The sequence below is a fragment of the Lepidothrix coronata genome, unplaced genomic scaffold (genome assembly GCF_001604755.1).
Source record: "Lepidothrix coronata isolate B3197 unplaced genomic scaffold, Lepidothrix_coronata-1.0 Scaffold48, whole genome shotgun sequence".
In the NCBI taxonomy this organism is placed as follows: domain Eukaryota; kingdom Metazoa; phylum Chordata; class Aves; order Passeriformes; family Pipridae; genus Lepidothrix; species Lepidothrix coronata.
The window spans coordinates 2,948,687-2,965,852 of NW_016690228.1; the positions used below are offsets into that span (position 1 = coordinate 2,948,687).

Consider the following 17,166-nt stretch of genomic DNA (forward strand, 5'->3'; position numbering starts at 1 on the left):
TTTAAGGCAAAAGGGAATTTAGATTTCTCAACAATGGGGATTTTAACATGTACTGCTTGCCAATATAATGAGCACATCCAAGAAAAATGACTCAAGTCTTCATGTTTCCTGAAGCTAGGAAGTGTCTTATCTGCTAAACACGCCAGAGTTTTCCATGGATGTGACTTGGCTTCTATATTTGCTCTCCTTATATTATTTTGAATTAAATTGCAGGCACAATGCAACCTAAATACATATACACAAAGATATAAACCTTTTTCTTGACATGTTCTGGAATTAAGGAATAGTGATCTTAGTTTTATTTATGCACTTCATACTGAATTTCTGGCATTTTAGCAATGACTCTCCACAAGAACGTTCTTTCAATCTCATTTAATCCCCAGCCCACCTCTCTGACTGCAGCAAAGGAAATTCCAGTGTCTAAGAAATTATTCCTCTTCCCAGGAAGTGTCAGTTGTTTGGACTACGTGGAGGGATAAAGAGCTCTTCTGCTGACTCATCTTGGCAGCCAGGTCAGGTGAGTTTTCTTAGGACCAACACAGGGCTAGAAAAAGAGCTTGGAAAAGCTAAAATGTCCAGGTGAGGAAACTAAAAAGAAGTAAAATAAATAAAGGGCTCTAACACAAGCCAGATGGGGTAGGAATTCATCCTTCCAACTCTTGATTCTCACAAATATTCAACACATAAAAATTCAACATTCAAGCCACCAAGATTTGCCTCAACAGAGAGCTTACATGAAAGACTCAAGGAAAGCAAAGGTCTGACACAGTACATCTGAGAGCTGTCCCTAATCCTTTGCATTTTTGTCTAGAAATCTGTATCAGTGAGGAGCTGGAATGTCTCCGAAGAAGGGCAGGTGACAAAGCTAGTGAAGGGTCTAGAGCACAAGGCTTATGAGGAGCATCTAAGGCAGCTGGGGTTGTTTAGCCTGGAGAAAAATAGGCTCATGGGAGACCTTACCATTCTCTTGGAACTACCTGAAAGGAGGTTGTAGCCAGGAGAGTGTTGGCTTCTCCTAGGTAACAAGTCATAGGACAAGAGGAAATGGCCCCCAGTTGGGTCAGGGAAGGTATAGATTGGATATTAAGAAAAATTTCTTCACTGAAAGGACTGTCAAGCATTTGAACAGGCTGCCCAGGGAAGTGACTGAATTCCCACGCCTAGAGGTATTTAAAAGACGTGTAGATGTGGCACTTAGGGGCATGATTTAGGGGTGGACTTGGCAATGATTAGACTTGAGGATCTTAGAGTTCTTTTCCAACCTAAGTAATTCTATAATTCTATGACATCTAAGATGTCTATAACCTGAGAAGTATTCTATTGAGGAACCATGCAAGGGAAGGAACAGTGGAAAGAAGTGAAGAGGCACTTAAATTTGTTCCAAATTTTCTGTCACAGGCTTCCTGCAAATACCTTAGTGGCATAGTTTTGGAAACATTTATGCAAGCAGTTCCTCACTAAGCAAGAGGTAATAGTTAATCCCATTTCGATATGCAACAGTGGAACAGTGGCTCTGAATACCTTAAGTATCCTGGGGGGCTGGATCCTTGAGCCTTAAACCTGGATTCAGAGAGACAGGTAAGAAAAAATGTTTTGCTGATTCACTTGTGGATCTTTATGAAACCTTATCTCAGCCATGAGCTTGAGTGGTTGTCAGTACGCAAAGCAGCATCGACACAAACTGATAACAAAGAGGAGTGAGTGTGCAACAATAATCTAAGAACTCAGATAAAGTTAAGAAATTCCCATCAATTCCTAGAATCTGGTTCCTCCTTTTGTTTTTGCACACAGCTGAATGCATGGCAGTGCACTCACAAGAAAGCCCACAGAAAGGAAAAACAGTGTGAATACTCATGGAAGTCTGTATTCTCATGAACATTTGCACCTGAATAGCATGTCCTGCCATCTCTGAATGCTCTTTGCAGCCTGGGATTAGAACTCCACTGAATAGCATTTAAGGGATCCAATGCACACCATGAAGTTTCTCTTTGCTGAAAATCTATGGTACTGTATTCTGATTCTTTTGTGGAAGAGCACCTTTTCAGGCAACTCTTGACAGGTGTTTCTAGCCTTTCAGTATCTAATTAGGATTTTAATCTTGCTGGAATAGTACCACCTGATTTCATCTATCCCTGATGCACCATAAACACTTCCAGTAATATAAAATAACAACTCTACTGATCTATATGCAACTGGTATTATGTGCCCTGTTACTTCTATCAATTTGTGGATGTGAAAATGAAGTCTGGTTTAGACTTCATATCTTGCTGCCACAGTATAATGTCAAAAGGACTCAGAAAACATACATAATTAGTCAATACAAAGTTTTGCAATCAAGGAGACGGTCGAAACTGTAACATCCGAAGACTAAGAAAACATTTAGGTACAATTAGTGGAAATACCTCAACCATTTCACTGGGAAGTATGATTCATTCTCATTAAAATGAATTTGCTACTAGTAAATATATTGCCAAACTTTAACTGAAAATTACATGCAATTTGCATGCAATACATGCAATTTTTCAAAATGAGTATTCCATCTCATTTCTCTGGGCAAAGTTGGGACTGGGAACACATCTGAGAAAACATCTGGATTTATTGCCAGATGCTGAAGTGAAGTGCTGAGACACAGGTTAACTCACATTCTATTTCTGTGGCCAAGGGATTTAACCGTACTCTTGCTTCTCTTATGAACTATCACCACAAAACTTACTTTCATTTCACTCTTTCCATTTTTTGTCCTGGTTCTGGCTAGGACAGAGTTAATTTTTTACAGTAGCTGTGAGGGGGCAGAGCCTGAAGCTGTGTGGGCATGGCTAATAGGTTATTCTATACCACCTCAGTTCATTGCCAGGGATGGGAGTAAGGGATTTTCTCAATTCTGCGAAGAAGGATGTTCCTTCTGGTGGGGAGAAAATGTGGTGGGGAAGAGCCGATCCCAGTTGTTATTGCTGCAGACTTTCTGTGTAAATTATTTTTTTGTGTTATACCTTTTGTCTTACACATTTTGTTACTAATATTGTTGCTGTTACCATTCATTTTCTTATCTCATTGGTGTTTCCAGTAAATTGTTTTTATCTCAATCTGCAATCTTTGCCTTTTGTGCTTCCAGTTGGAGGAGGAGAGGGAAGCGAGCAGTGCTGTGGTTTTAGTGGGACTACTAAACTCCTAAACCACGACATTTTAATAAATAGATTATAATAGTCTTTTATTTACCCCTCCCTTATTTTGTAGTTTCCCTGTGTCACTTACTATAAAACAAGAAGTTTTCTGATTTTTAAAGAAGAGATGTAGTTACATTGCACAGTATTACAAATGCATCTTACTCGGTTTAAGACGAGAAATGAGTAATTTTGAGTTATAGAAGCAGGTTCTTTCCATATTTTTGGTGAATGTAGCAGCTATTTTGAGTATTTTATATTTACCAAAATGTTTTCCATTTCAAACATCAGCTTTGATGAAGATAGCCTTCTCTGTATTTGAAATCAAGTCTACATTAAGCTCAAGGTGTCAGCTTTTACTGTTAAATATTCTTAATCACAGCAGTCTTCAAAAAAAGTTGTTTGCTGGGTGCAATTAGATAAAGTGCTAAGAATTCTTTTAAATACTTCCTCCTTTCTCCATGAACGTGAGAAATATAATTCCATAAGAAGCACTTTCATCTCAGCAGTCTTTCATGGTAAAGAACCTCTGTTGAAGGCATTATTGAAAGATATCAAAAGGAAAAAGGACACATGCCTTCACTTTCCTTTTAGCCTCCCCTTTCCTTTTATTTATATTATATATATGTATATAAACAAGTTTCAAGAGCTGACAAACTTCATTACAGAAACATTATCATATGTGTCAACTAGCATAGCAATGTCACCTATGTCACCTCAGGGAAGAGTCACAGAATGGTTGAGTTGGGAAGGGACTTCCAGTTGTCATCTGCTCCAACCCTTCTACTCAAGCAGGGCCACCTAGACCCAGTTTCCCAGGAACACAACCAGTTGGCTTTTGAGTATCTCCAAGGATGGAGACTCCACAACCAGTCTGGCCAAACTGTGCCAGTGCTCAGTCACCCTGACTAAAAAAAATGTTCCCTGATATTCAGAGGGCACCTCCTGCATTTGTTTCTGCCCATTGCCTCTAGTCCTGGGAACCTCCTGCACTTCAGGTTTGTGCCCATTGCCTCTAGTCTTGTCACTGTGCAACACTGGAGAGAGCCTGGCTCCACATTCTTTTCACTCTCCCTTCAGGTATCTAAATGCATTGGTCAGACTCTCCTGAGCCTTCTCTTCTCCAGGCTAAAGTCCAACCTTTCCCAGCCTTTCCTCATAGCAGAGATGCTTCAGTCCCTTGATCATTTGTGGCAATTCTTCAATCTCTCTCCAGTATGTCCATGTCTCTCTTGTACCAAAAAGCCCAGAACTGAACACAGCACTCCGAGTGTGACCTCACCAGGGCTGAGGAGAGACTAAAGATCAACTCCTGCTGGCAATATTTTGTCTAATGCAGCCCAGGATACCATTTGCTTTCTTTGCTGCAAGGGCACATTGCTGTCTCATGTTCAAATTGTTGTCCACCAGAGCCCATAGGTCCTTTTCTGCCAAGCTGCTTCCCAGATGGATAGCCCTTAGTATGTACTGGTGCCTGGGGTTGTTTCTCCCCAAATGCAGGACTTTGCACTTCTTGTTGAACTTCACAAGGTTCCTGTCAGCCCATTTCTCCAGCCTGCTGTGGTCCCTCTGAATGGCAGGACAACCCTCTGGAATAACAGCCAATCCTCCCAGGTTTGTGTCCTCTGCAAACTTGCTGAGGGTACGCTCTGCCTCATCTTCCAGAACGTTAATGAGGTTGTTAAAGAGGACTGGACCCAGTACTGACCCTGGGGTACACCGCTAGTTACTGGACTCCAACTCAGCTTTATGCCAGTGACCACCCTCTGGCCCTGGCCATTCAGACAGTTTTCAGTCCACCTCACTGTCTGCTTTTCCAGCAACTTGCCTATTAGGATTTTACGGCACATTGTCCACACTAGTTCTGCAGTCACTTATTGACTTGTCCTATTTGTCCCCTCTCCTTCTTACTCCCTTCCCGTCACTGGCAAGATTGACGGCACCACCTGTGCCCCCATGCCTCTGACTACTGCCCTCACAGCCCTGTAGTCATTTCTGATACCGTACAGGTTCTTTGCTTGAGGGCTCATCCAGCTCCTTTTCAACTAAGAGGGCAGTGAACCTGTTTTGCAGCTGTAAGCCCTTAGGTGTGGCAGGAACTTTCTTCTTAGTGCCAGAAGTTACCAGCTTCTATCCAGCCCCTTCTCCAGAGGTTTTGCTTACCTTGGTAGTGTGAGATAGTAATTTCTGTCTTCCCTGTTGCAGATGGGGCCTGAGGCTCTTCAAGCTGTTAAGTCTCAGAGAAGATCCCATCTGTCTCCCTTTCATGTTCTCTGATGTGCAACTTGCTCACAGTCCTGAACTCCTCCAGTTGGCAGCACAAGTTCTCCAAGACAGCACATCTCTGAAAGGGCAGAGGGCAATTCTTCCCAGCCTCAGAGAGAGGTCCCAGGCAATCCCTGTAACCTAGGACTTAGAGTGCTGCATCAGACATCTGAAGGTCAGGCTGTGTGGAAGCTGTATTTGGTTTACAAGCTTTTGGTAGCAGGGAGCTACAGGGGTGGCTTCCATGGGAAGATGCCAGAAGTTTCCCCCGTCTGACACAGCCAATGCCAGCTGGCACCAAGGCCACACACTGCTGTCCAAGGCCAAGCCTAGCAGGGACAGTGGTAGTGCCTCTGGGATAACAGATTAAGAAGGTGGGAGGGAAAAAACTGCACCAGTTCTGCCAGAGAGAGGAGTGAGAATATGTGAGAGCAACAGCCCTGCAGACACCAAGGTCAGTGAAGAAAGAGGGGCAGGAGATGCTCCAAAAGCCAGAGCAGAGATTCCCCTGCAGCCCGTGGTGCAGACCATGGTGAGGCAGCTGTGCCCCTGCAGTCCATGGGGGTCCATGGTGGAGAAGAGATCCACCTGCAGCCTGTGGAGAAGCCCGCTGTGGAGCAGGTCGATGCCCAAAGGAGGCTATGACCCAGAACAAGCTCCTGGCAGGGCCTATGGACCCAGTGCTGGAGCAGTCTGCTCCTGAAGGACTGTACCCTGTGGAAGGTACTCACACTGCAGCAGTTCATGAAGAACTGCAGCCCATGGGAAGGACTCACGTTGGAGAAGTTTGTCGAGAACTGTCTCCCATGGGAGGGACCCACGCTGGTGCATGGGAAGAGTATGAGGAGTCCTCTCCATGAGAAGGAAGGAGCAGCAGAGACATGTCTGACCACAGCCTCCATTCCCCGCCCCTCTGTGCCGCTGGAGGTAGAGCAAATAGGGAATAAATTTAAGCCTAGGAAGAAGGGAGGGGTAGGGGGAAGGTGTTTTAGGATTTAGGTTTTATTTCTCATTCTCTACTCTGATTTGAGTAGATTTCAAGGGGAGTGATAAAACTGCAGCCTAATCTCCCGAGCTTTTTATCATAATGCTGACAAGGGCATCATTCCTTTCAGGCTGAAAAGTTCTACTCAACACTATCATGTGACAGCAAGGCTAAAAGGAAGGAAAACATGGGCCACAGAATTAAGAACAGAATCAGTAAATCCTAAGGTGAAAGGCTTTGAGAAAGCTGTTTGTATTTGAAAATTTCAGAATAAGGTAATTTCTAAAAATATTTAAATAAAATTATTTATGCAAATGCATTAACCCAGGAAGTGCCAAAACCAAAACACAAACATTCAGTATGAAGATTTTTTTTTTTTACAATAAAAATTCTTTTAGGAAGTATATTAAACATGACAAGAGCGGAAGAAAAGCATCTCACAATGCATATTCAAGGGCATCACATTTTAGAACAATGTTTTAGCCATTTATAAATGATTCACGAAGAAATTAAATATGCTATTCCAGAAGAGAATAATCTAATTTACAGTTTAGATGTAAGGCTTCACCATAACATCTCATACCCTTCATCTGGCTCTTTGCATACCCAAGTTGAGTTGATCTGTACTTATACTCTCCGACCAGAGTAACCACAGCATGGTGGTCCTCAAAAACACAGGTAGTGTTTAGGTTTACTTTCTAAGGTTCAACAAAAAAGTATTACTAGAAAATATTCTAATTTTTTTTTGTCAGAATAAAAGCAAATTAAAAGCTAGGAGAAATAGGTAAATTGTATTTGCTGGTTTAAGATTGAGGGAACGGATTAATCTATACCTTGCAAAACAAAAGTATCTAGCTGCTAGTTATGCCATTGTATTATTAGTCATTATGCACAACTGGGACACTCCAGATCACAGGCTAGAAACACAGTGTGTCCTTTAAACAAATTACATAATTTCTGTGAGAAAAAAGTTGGCGGAAAAAAGAATCATGAGAACTACACATCTCCGTAGCTATCATATGCATAAGAACTATTTGTCTTACAGAGCTCCAGTTCATTCAAAATACTGAATGTAATACTGACAACAGTAATATCCCTTAGTATCCTTATGCATCAAGTACAAATCGGAGAAAAACCCTGCCCCAAAACACTCATTTTCAATCACGAAACATTGCCAGCAAACTCACATTTGCAACACATTTACCTGGTGTTGCAGTTAACATATTTATTCTGCAGACAACAGTCACAAATATTTACTAAAAATACAGATATGTTTCCAGAAAGTAAAAGTGGAGCTTTAAGATGACAAAGCTTTTGTAACAGTGCAGGGTGCAAATTTTCAGTATGAAGACATTCAGAAGATTTGCTGCTCAAAGAGGATCTTCTCAAACCCTGGTGGAGGTGTATGATAAAATTCACTGAACTGACAATCCAGAATGGCACTGTCATCAACTGCAGAAAAGAACCAAAAAGAAGTAATTAGAGAAGGAACACTTACAGTTTGATCCTCTATTACACAATCTTATTAGATTGTATCCTATGCTCAAACCACAGAGAATTTCTTCAATACATTCATTAGAGCCCCACACATATCCCAGGAGAGCAAACCATCTCTTTTTTCTGTTGTTTACTTTAGTCTGTAATGGTCCTTGGTGAAGTCAACAAGAATGCTATGTCTGATTTCACTGGGAGTATTAGCAGGACTTCAGGCTACTCTCTCCAAATTTTCTACTCTATTTCTCCAGAAGTCTACAGAGTAAGGACACTACCAGATACATGCTGCAGGGATGTCATCTCATCAGGTGCATATTTTTCTGTCCACTTCCTGATTCCGCTGGAGTTTCAGCTGTCTACAGTGGGGTTTTTGGAGGTTTACAAGGTTTCAGATGTCCACAGTGGTTGGTGTTAGACCATCTGTTTTAACATGTGATCCAAAGAGAGCTTCTTCAACTGCTTCTTAAAAGCTGGAAGTTAATGTTTTTTTACAAAACTTCTCCTAGCTTTGGACTCCATGCAAAATCTATCTGCAACATTACTTTCAACGTAGAATATAAAAAAGAAGCGGATGAGAATTTTCAGAGCAAAGCTCTGCTGTATTTCAACAGCAAACTGAAATAGTCAGAAAAGCAAGATCCCTTTCAAAGACAACTTCTGAGATGAACCTGGCACACTAGCAACATTAGTTCAAAGCAGAAAAGCTTCATCTCTGTATTTTGGAATTTAGCTATCTCAGAGCCAAGGTCAGAATTTTTCCCTCCTAGGCTCAGTTAAAATTCATATCAGTATATTTGCACAGTTCTGTAGTACTTACACAGTGTTGGCATCTTGCTTCCATGAAAGTGCCTGAGGTACAGCAGCATAACCTTTAAGTCCATTTTTCTGTTTTACATGCTCAAGCTCGACGCCGCGTTTGCCTGATCTACCATGTTTCTTTTAAAAACGTATTTATAGCTCTAGTCTGAATAGGGTAAATGCTTCTCTATGGCCAAATCCTTTCACGTGACTAGAAGTTGTTCATTCACATTAAATTAAGGACATTTATAGTTAAAGTAAGTACTGCACAAAGGCAATCTGCAGGCTTCAGTTGTTACAGCTATACGTAGGACATATGATAATTATGATGAAATTATGTCCACTTGTGGCAATAAAAGGTCACTGTATTCCCCAGGCATGGAACTTCCTTAGTCTGAGGAAAAAAAGTTTACAGCAGGCTAAACCTACATACTACCAAATGTTTTCTGAAAGCAACCTTCATTCTTCATGCTGTGTAACACCCCTACCAAAATACGGGGAAGATGCAATAATCAGTTGCAACACAGCAACTCTCCTGCTGCTCATGAAGATTTTGCACAAGGAGATCCTGCAGAGCTGCCACAGCATTTAAGCAGCGCCATCACGTGGCTTAAGAAAACATCACAACATGACCACATAAAACAATTTCCACTCTAATGGCTTGGAAATATATAATTCGTCAGCTACATTTATAGACTTCGAAGGCTCTACAATGCATCTGGAGTATTTTCTTCCTGTTCAAAAAATTCAGCATTACAAATGTATCAAGATGTAAATGGGAACATGCCAACAGTTCATTAGAAAGGCACCATGAAATCAAAAAATTATCCCATAGCTAATGGTATCTCAATAACAAAATTATTTTGGAAGAGGTTACTACTTAGATGAAACTCACACAGGAATAAAGATAAACTGAAGATGCAGCTCCTGGAGTGGGTCCAGCAGAGGCCTATGAAGAGGATTAAGGGCCTGGAGTGTCTCTCTTACAAGGAAAGGCTGAGGGAGCTGGGCCTGTTCAGCCTCAGGAAGAGACAACTGAGAGGACCTCATCAATGTCTGTAAGTATTTGAAGGGAGGGTGCTAGGAGGATGGAGCCAGGCTTTTCTCAGTGGTGCCAAGCAATAGGAGAAGAGACAAGAAGAAACTGATGCAGAGGAAGTTCCACCTGGACATGAGGAAGAACTTTACTGTGTGGGTGACTGAGCACTGGAACAGGTTGCCCAGAGAGATTGTGGAGTCTCCCTCACTGAAGATATTCAAGAACCGTCTGGACACAATCCTAAGTAATATGCTCTAGGGGACCCTACTGAGCAGAGAGGCTGGATCAGACAAGCTCCAGTGATCCCTTCCAACCTGACCCATTCTGTAACTCTGTCATGGCTGTAGGTGTAATAGAGGGAACATGGTGAGCAATTATCAGTTTCTGTAACTTACATGTCAACCCAGAGTGTAGCACTGATTATGCACTGAGCTAAGGGAAGTGCTGCCTTCCAGGTGAGATGTTAAATTCTGACTGCTTGGGAACTACAAAATCACCACCAGCTTCTGGAAGAGTAAAATTTTAATATGACTTCGCCAAATTCCAGCTTCCATCATTTATAATTTTTTTTAAAGTGCCTAGGCAGTGATTAATTGGATATGGTATTTGTTTCCTGTTCTAAATTGCTGTGTTATATTCATGGTTGCTTGCAAAACAGCTACCATAAGTTGCTCACTAATTGCTGGATTTCAAAACTGGGCATCAATTTGGTGTAGCAGCAAAGAGCTGCACCACCACACAGCAAGCAGCTGTACCAGCACTACATCTAAGTTATTACTGTTGTAAGAAAATACAACCAGCAATTCTATTCCTATGTAACACTGAATGCATTTATAAAGTATGTGAAATTAAAAGGGACAAATGACAAGCTTCAGAGATAAATCAGATTAGACCACAAGTCTATATTAGTTCAAATTTGTTGTTTTTCTTTTTTTTTTAAATCCGCTTCACAGTTTTTTTACCTGGCAACTTTTAGACTGAGTGCAGCAACTCCCTGAGTGCAGCTTGCTGAATGTGGACACTCTAAGTGCTTTTTTCCCTATCAAGCAGTGCTTTTTTTCCTATTAAGCAGCATTAAGAATGAGGTGCAAATATACTTTTCTAATTTCCTAGGTTTGCATTTTCATGTAATTAATTGCTGTCATTGCCAAGAATAAACAACTGATGTGTGTGTTCCACTGAAGTGAGAAGAAGACATGGCTCAGAAGACAGAATACTGTCCATACTGTGAAACAGTTTGAAAATCTCTGACTTACCATAGACCACTGGATAGACAGTCCCCCTGATTCCTGAAGCTGGACAATGCATGTTCTTCCCATTTAAATATACATTTAATTCTACATGGTCATATGTAATGCCCTACAAAATAAAGAAAATGAACAAAAAAAAGCATCAACAAGTTTATATGCATAAGACTGCTACTTAATTTAGCTATCTTAGCCACAGGCAAATCTTAACACCGTTATGAAAGCCACAGTATCCTAGAAAATCTCACTTCATTCCTGCAAACAATTAGAAGTTAATAAATGACTTATAACATTTGTATTTTCAAATACTCGGGATTCCTTAATGCCCATTCAATTTGGAGGCAGCACAGTACTGCACACTGCACATTGCATCTTACTAGGTTTACAAAACACATTTCTAAAGTGTTCTTCATCATGTTAGAGAAACACAAGATTTTCAATGATTTTGAATATTAGGCAGTTTGCAGTCTTCTTGTTTATATCTTCTCATGGAAATAACTTTAAGAAATAGTGATGCTATGAGTCAAGTTTATCTTTCCATGTTTCCATACAGAAACATCTCTCAGATCATTTACTCTGCTGGCAGCAACAGACCGTGTTTTCATACATAACACTATAAATATGCTGACTACAGAGCAGCATGCAAACACTAGCAAGGTAATAACTTACTTATCTGTTAGCTAAAGGATTTTTCTCACTGCTTTGGTATGGCTGAGTGTGACAATTTGTGCTGTCAGTCATAACTTCAGAAATCTATTTTCGTGACAGAAAATAAATTATAAATAAAATAAATTGAAATTTATGGAAACTGGGGAGTTAGCAGTAACACATCAGCTACTTTTCTGTGATTAGTTGAAGCTACACAAGTTGACCAAACCCTGAAGCAGTACGCAACCCTCCAAAAAACAGTTTCAGAAGGGGATTAAAAGAACAGTATAGTGTCTGAGGGTAAAGCATGGAGATGTCAACCTTAGCTGTTTGGGGTTTCTAAAGATGACATTTCTAACCATTGCTACATAGAGGCAAGGCTACACAGCACAAAAAAGTAGTGGTGATAAATGGTCTAAATTTCACTGCACTGCTCCCATGTACTTTTGAAAATAGTCACTTTAAGATTTTTTTTTTTAATAGTAAGGTACAAAAAAAAAAAAGATTCTCCATTTTGCCTCATTTTTAATAATTTTCCCAGTGAACATTACCATCCTCCCCACTTAATATCTCTTTTATCCCTACAAAAGTTTGGCTAAAAAAACCAATTAAGTTATCATCCAGGACCCATCTCTGCTCTGTCCTTCTAATCATTAACCAGTTAGCTCTGAGTTCAGCTGGGCATGGTGCATAGCCATGTAATGCATTCCAGCACAGTACTTGTTCAGGGAGGTCCCGCCTCAAACACTACAGGATCCTTGTGATGGGAGTTATCTGTTAGGTAGATACTGCAAATGATCATTAAAGGCTACTTCTCAAACCCTGGTCAAGTCCATCCCTCATTCAGAACATATCAATACCAACACATCAATCAGAGAAGTCCACCAATATCCAGGCAGCTGCCCCACTCAAAGACAATGGGAGTTTATATCAGCACTTTTCAAACAGAGAGATGCAAGCTGAACAGTTTGACTGAAACAGTCAGTATGACCACAGAGCTGTAAATACGAGGCATTTAGTAGCAGCTGAGGAAGTAACAAAGCCTTAAGAAACTCACCACCACATCGCCCTCCTGAGGAAGGTTGTTTGCTGGTAGCCTACTTTTCTCCTCATTGTTATAGTAGAGAGCTCCATCATTTCTCATCACCAGGCTGTGGACATCCCGACCAAGTGGAATTTGATTCAAGTTTGCTTTCTGGGTTGCAACTCCAATACCCCAAATCCCTAAAATGTGACATTAACACGATAAGGAAAAAACAAAATCCTTTTGAAGACTGTCTGATTGAAGCAGGACACCATAAAGAATTTAACCAGCATGATGGTACTACCAGTATCTCCTGGAAATACCAGAACTGTTGTGGGTTAGCTCTGGTAGGAAGCTAAGCACCACCCAGCCAGTCATTCCTTTCTCCCCACAGGCCCCAGTGGAACGAAGGAAGAGGAAAGGAAGAGTAAAAGCGAGAAAATTTATGGCTAAAGATAAAAACTGTTTAATAAGCAGAAGAAAAAGAAATCAAAACAAAGCGATGCTATGGCAATCACTCACTACCTCCCACGGGTAGACCGATGCCCAGTCAATTCCCAAGCAAAAGATGGCTAGCCTCCCTAAATTCCCTTCTCTCCCATGAGCATGACAGTACCTGGGATGGAATATCTCTTTGGTTAGTTTGGGTCATCAGCCTACTTATGTCCCCTCTCAACCTCTTGTGCAATCCTAATCTCATTCACTGGAGGGGCAGGGTGAGAAACAGAGAGAAACAGCCTTGATGCTGTGCAAACACTGCTCAGCAATAGCTGGTGTGTTATCAGCATTGTTTTGGTCACAGATCTAGAACACAGCACCACAGCAGCTGCTACGAAGAAAATTAACTCCATCCTGGCCAGACCCAGTACAAGGTGGCCACAAGGGTGGTATCTATCCTGAAAAAGAAGGATCCAGAGAACTTCAGCTAGCTAGCTAGACCAGTCTTACAGAAAAAGAAGAAAGTGTTAGAAAGTATGATAGATCTCAATTTGGTAATGTTTTTGAAACTCATACAACACTGAAATAGTCAAATGACGAAAATAAGGTCTAGACAGTTACAGCAATATAAAGGCACGAGTGGTTAGAAAACTATTGCAGGATTACTCATCAGTAGCACCCTGTCAAATCAAAAATGATGACTCAAGTGGGGTTTGAGGTTTTGCATAGAATGCACAAGGTCAGATACTGTTGTGTATTCACATCAATTACTTGGATAACATAACGATGTGCTTATTAAAGATGCTGCCAATCCCAATCTGACAGGACTTCAAGCTCTTCAGAGGACCCTCAAATTTAAAATGATCCCGACAAAGTGGTTAAGAGGCCTGAAATAAGGGAAGTGCATCAGCTTTTTATGAATTACGAAGAAGAGCAGGTAAGTAGGAACAGTAAGTGGCACAAATACAGCAGTGGCTTAGCAACCAGTTCACAGAATATGGTTTGGGGGTTATCAAAGAGCACGTGCTGAGCATGAGTCTGGGCCCTACCACCATGAAAAACTGGATGTGTGGCATATGTAAAGCAGACGTATTGTATGTATAGCAGATCAAGGACATCTACTGCTGCTGCAGCTGGAGCAGAGCATCCATTTTAAGCATCATATCTCAAGACAAATTAGGGCAATTAGAGATATTGCAGAAGAAACAACAAAACCACTCAAAAGTGTAAAAATTTCATCTAGAAGACGACAACAAAAAAACCCAACAAACTGGAACTGTTTAATCTACAGAAGACTAAAATGAAGCAAAAATGTAAGAAAATTAATTTAAAAAGACAAAAATTGCAGAACAATTTATTCTAACACTTATATGCCCAGAATGAAAAGGACAAGAGTGTGATTATCCTTCAGAAAATTTTCCAGTAGTCAGAGTGACTCCACAGATAATCCCTAGTAGATTCAGGGACATTTCTGGAAATCAAAGATTTTCATTAAGTCATCTACAGTTCTCCTGCCTTGGGGCACAGGAATAGATGAGACATGGCTCACAGTGACCAGGAGAGTTTATTGCCCGTGTTTCTCAAGTGTAAGAACATGGATACTGTATCTGTGTGAATAAAGACCATATATGAACAACAGCTGCCTGTTGTTATGTCAGCTTCCCCTGACATAAAGGATATAAAAATTGCCAAGTTAATACTGATATGGGGTTACATGTAGCTTAACACTAAACAACTCATTTGATTGCAAGTTGTTGTGGACAGACTTGTGTTCATGCTGCCTGCGCCCTAATCCCAACTGAATGTAAACAACACTTACCCAAAACGTGGCAGCATCAAGCTCTAGCTGGTATCAAAAGGCCTGTCTCTGGACTAACATTTCTCTTTTTCTTCCCTCCCACTACATACTTAAGGAGAGAACAGCTTCGTTTTCATGCTGCCTGTTGTTTTTAAAAATACAGACTGATTTTTAATGCTAGAATACAGGCAAGCCTGCAATGCTCTCTGTACTAGTGAGGCTGACTGCATTAGTAAAAGCAAAAAGAAACAGAGTGCTGAAAGGCTCCTCTGGATAAGGCAGTGTTGGAACAAGTGCTGCACATTTGATTTGAAGAGCAAAGGGTAGCACAAAGAGTGTTACCCTTGCTTGGGCAAACACAGAGCATGTTAAAAGCAAAGGAAGGTAGACAAATAGCTGCAAAATGCTGGATAAAATGCACTATTTAAAAAAAACAACTTCACAGCTACAGTGTTTTATGGGGTCATAAGCATCTACCTAGCAAAAAACATTGCTAAAATATGCCAACTGAAAAACATGCATATAACAGCATACAAAACAATGTGGGGATTTAGTATTTGCACTTTAGTAATATACTTACCATTCTTTCTAGTATTTCAGAGTCATGGTTAAAAAAAAATAATAAATTTCCTTTTATGCCACAACAATAAAAGGAAATAACACTCTCCAATGCTCACAAGTTCAAGGATAAAATTAAAAAGATGCATGTGTTGAGCATTTGAGATTTGGCCACCAGCAGGCTGTGTGACATACCTTCCAAGTTTAAGGTTGTATATTTTTTGCTGACTAACCTGTGGACTGGATTTTAAACTCGAAATAGCTCTTGTTCTGATGCAAAGGTGCATTGGCTAAGCAGCCTCCTGTGCCACATATTCTTCTGCCATTTTTAACAATGACAACATCTGTTCCTGCAAGAAAAACAAACATCACAAAACTTCAAAACATTTTTTAGAAGTCTGGAAGCAGCCCTCAAAGCCCTAAACACTGAAAACAGTTTTTGTTCTTTCTGCCCCAAGTAAAAGCTTCATTAGTCTGTAAGAATTATGATGATGGGCCACACTTTGAAGTAAGAGAAGGAAGGCTGTTTACAGGCTAGTTCATCTTTCCACTAGGGTTTATTTATTTAAAATCTATATGCTGATCTAATTTTCACCTCCTGGGCTTTACAGCACCCTGCTGATTACAACTTTTGCTTAACCACATCAGAAGCATAACTTACAATTTAGTCAGAAAGGGTTCACTGTGAGACCAAAGCCCTGTACTCTGTCTCTAACATCGGAGAAAAAACATTCTGCAACAAGAAGGAAAAGCATATTGGATAGAAATGATTGATGGAATTGCAAGGTGTTTAGTCATTCTATGAAATAATCCTTTTATTCAAAACATGCCTGTCAATACAGAGAGAAAAAAATGGAGTTTTCCTTCTCCATTGGAAGACTTTATCTTTGGGCACTGTGGTCAAGTACATGGCAGACAGTTGCTAATAATGGTGCTCAAGCACTGGACTCATCTATTCCTCTTAGCTCTCTCCCCAGCTGTGGTGCTGCTGGCCCAGACCACTTCTCTCCTCAGCAAAGGCTGGGCATGGTTTTGTGGCTAGCTCATCCTAAGGACAACGTTTAAACGAGTGGCATGGACAAGATTCTGCAAGGCCTGGCTCCTTCAGCATCTTCACTGCCATAACTGGAAGTGGAGTCACCGTCCCTGGAGATGTTTAAGGTAAGACTGGACGTGGCACTGTTCGGTCATAGGTTGGACTTGATCTCAGAGGTCTTTTCCAACCCGGTCGATTCTGTGATTCTGTGAACTCGTCCCCTCGGCTCTGACCCGGACCACCCTTGTCGGGCTGCCTGTCCCACCGGACACCCCCAGAGACCGAGGCGCACCCCGACATATTCATCGTGCTGATCACCTTCAGCTTAAGCCAAAGCGAGGCTTTCTTTTTTTTTTCTTTTTTTTTTTTTTCTCCCTAAAAACTGCCAAATCCTGCTAAACAAGTCGCCAAAATGCGACTTTCCCAGCGGTTACCCCGTGCCGCGCCCCGGGGCTGCGGCCCTGCCCGCCGGGGAGCCGCCCGCCGCCGAGCACCGGGCCTGTCCCGCCGCGCTCACCCATGCGCTGCGTGTCCAGGTGCACCGCCGGCATCTCCTTGAGCGGGATGTGACCGGCGCCGCCATCCCGGCACCAGGAGAAGCAGCAGAACACGGAGGCGGCCATGACCGGCCGCACCCGCCACGCCGCGCAGGCGCAACGGCCGCCGCCGCCCCGC

The 17,166-nt window shown here is 41.5% G+C and overlaps 1 protein-coding gene across 1 annotated transcript; it reads right to left on the minus strand.

The window, feature by feature from the left end:
* Positions 1 to 6,843: 6,843 nt before the first annotated feature.
* On the minus strand, positions 6,844 to 17,151 carry SPRYD7 (SPRY domain containing 7). The gene is made up of 5 exons (XM_017815142.1): positions 17,009 to 17,151; positions 15,689 to 15,805; positions 12,695 to 12,861; positions 10,999 to 11,101; positions 6,844 to 7,863 (listed from the first exon to the last, which is right to left on the minus strand). Exons 1-5 carry the CDS (start codon positions 17,112 to 17,114, stop codon positions 7,766 to 7,768), a joined length of 591 nt encoding a protein of 196 aa, XP_017670631.1. The 5' UTR covers positions 17,115 to 17,151; the 3' UTR covers positions 6,844 to 7,765.
* Between the last annotated feature and the right edge of the window lie 15 nt (positions 17,152 to 17,166).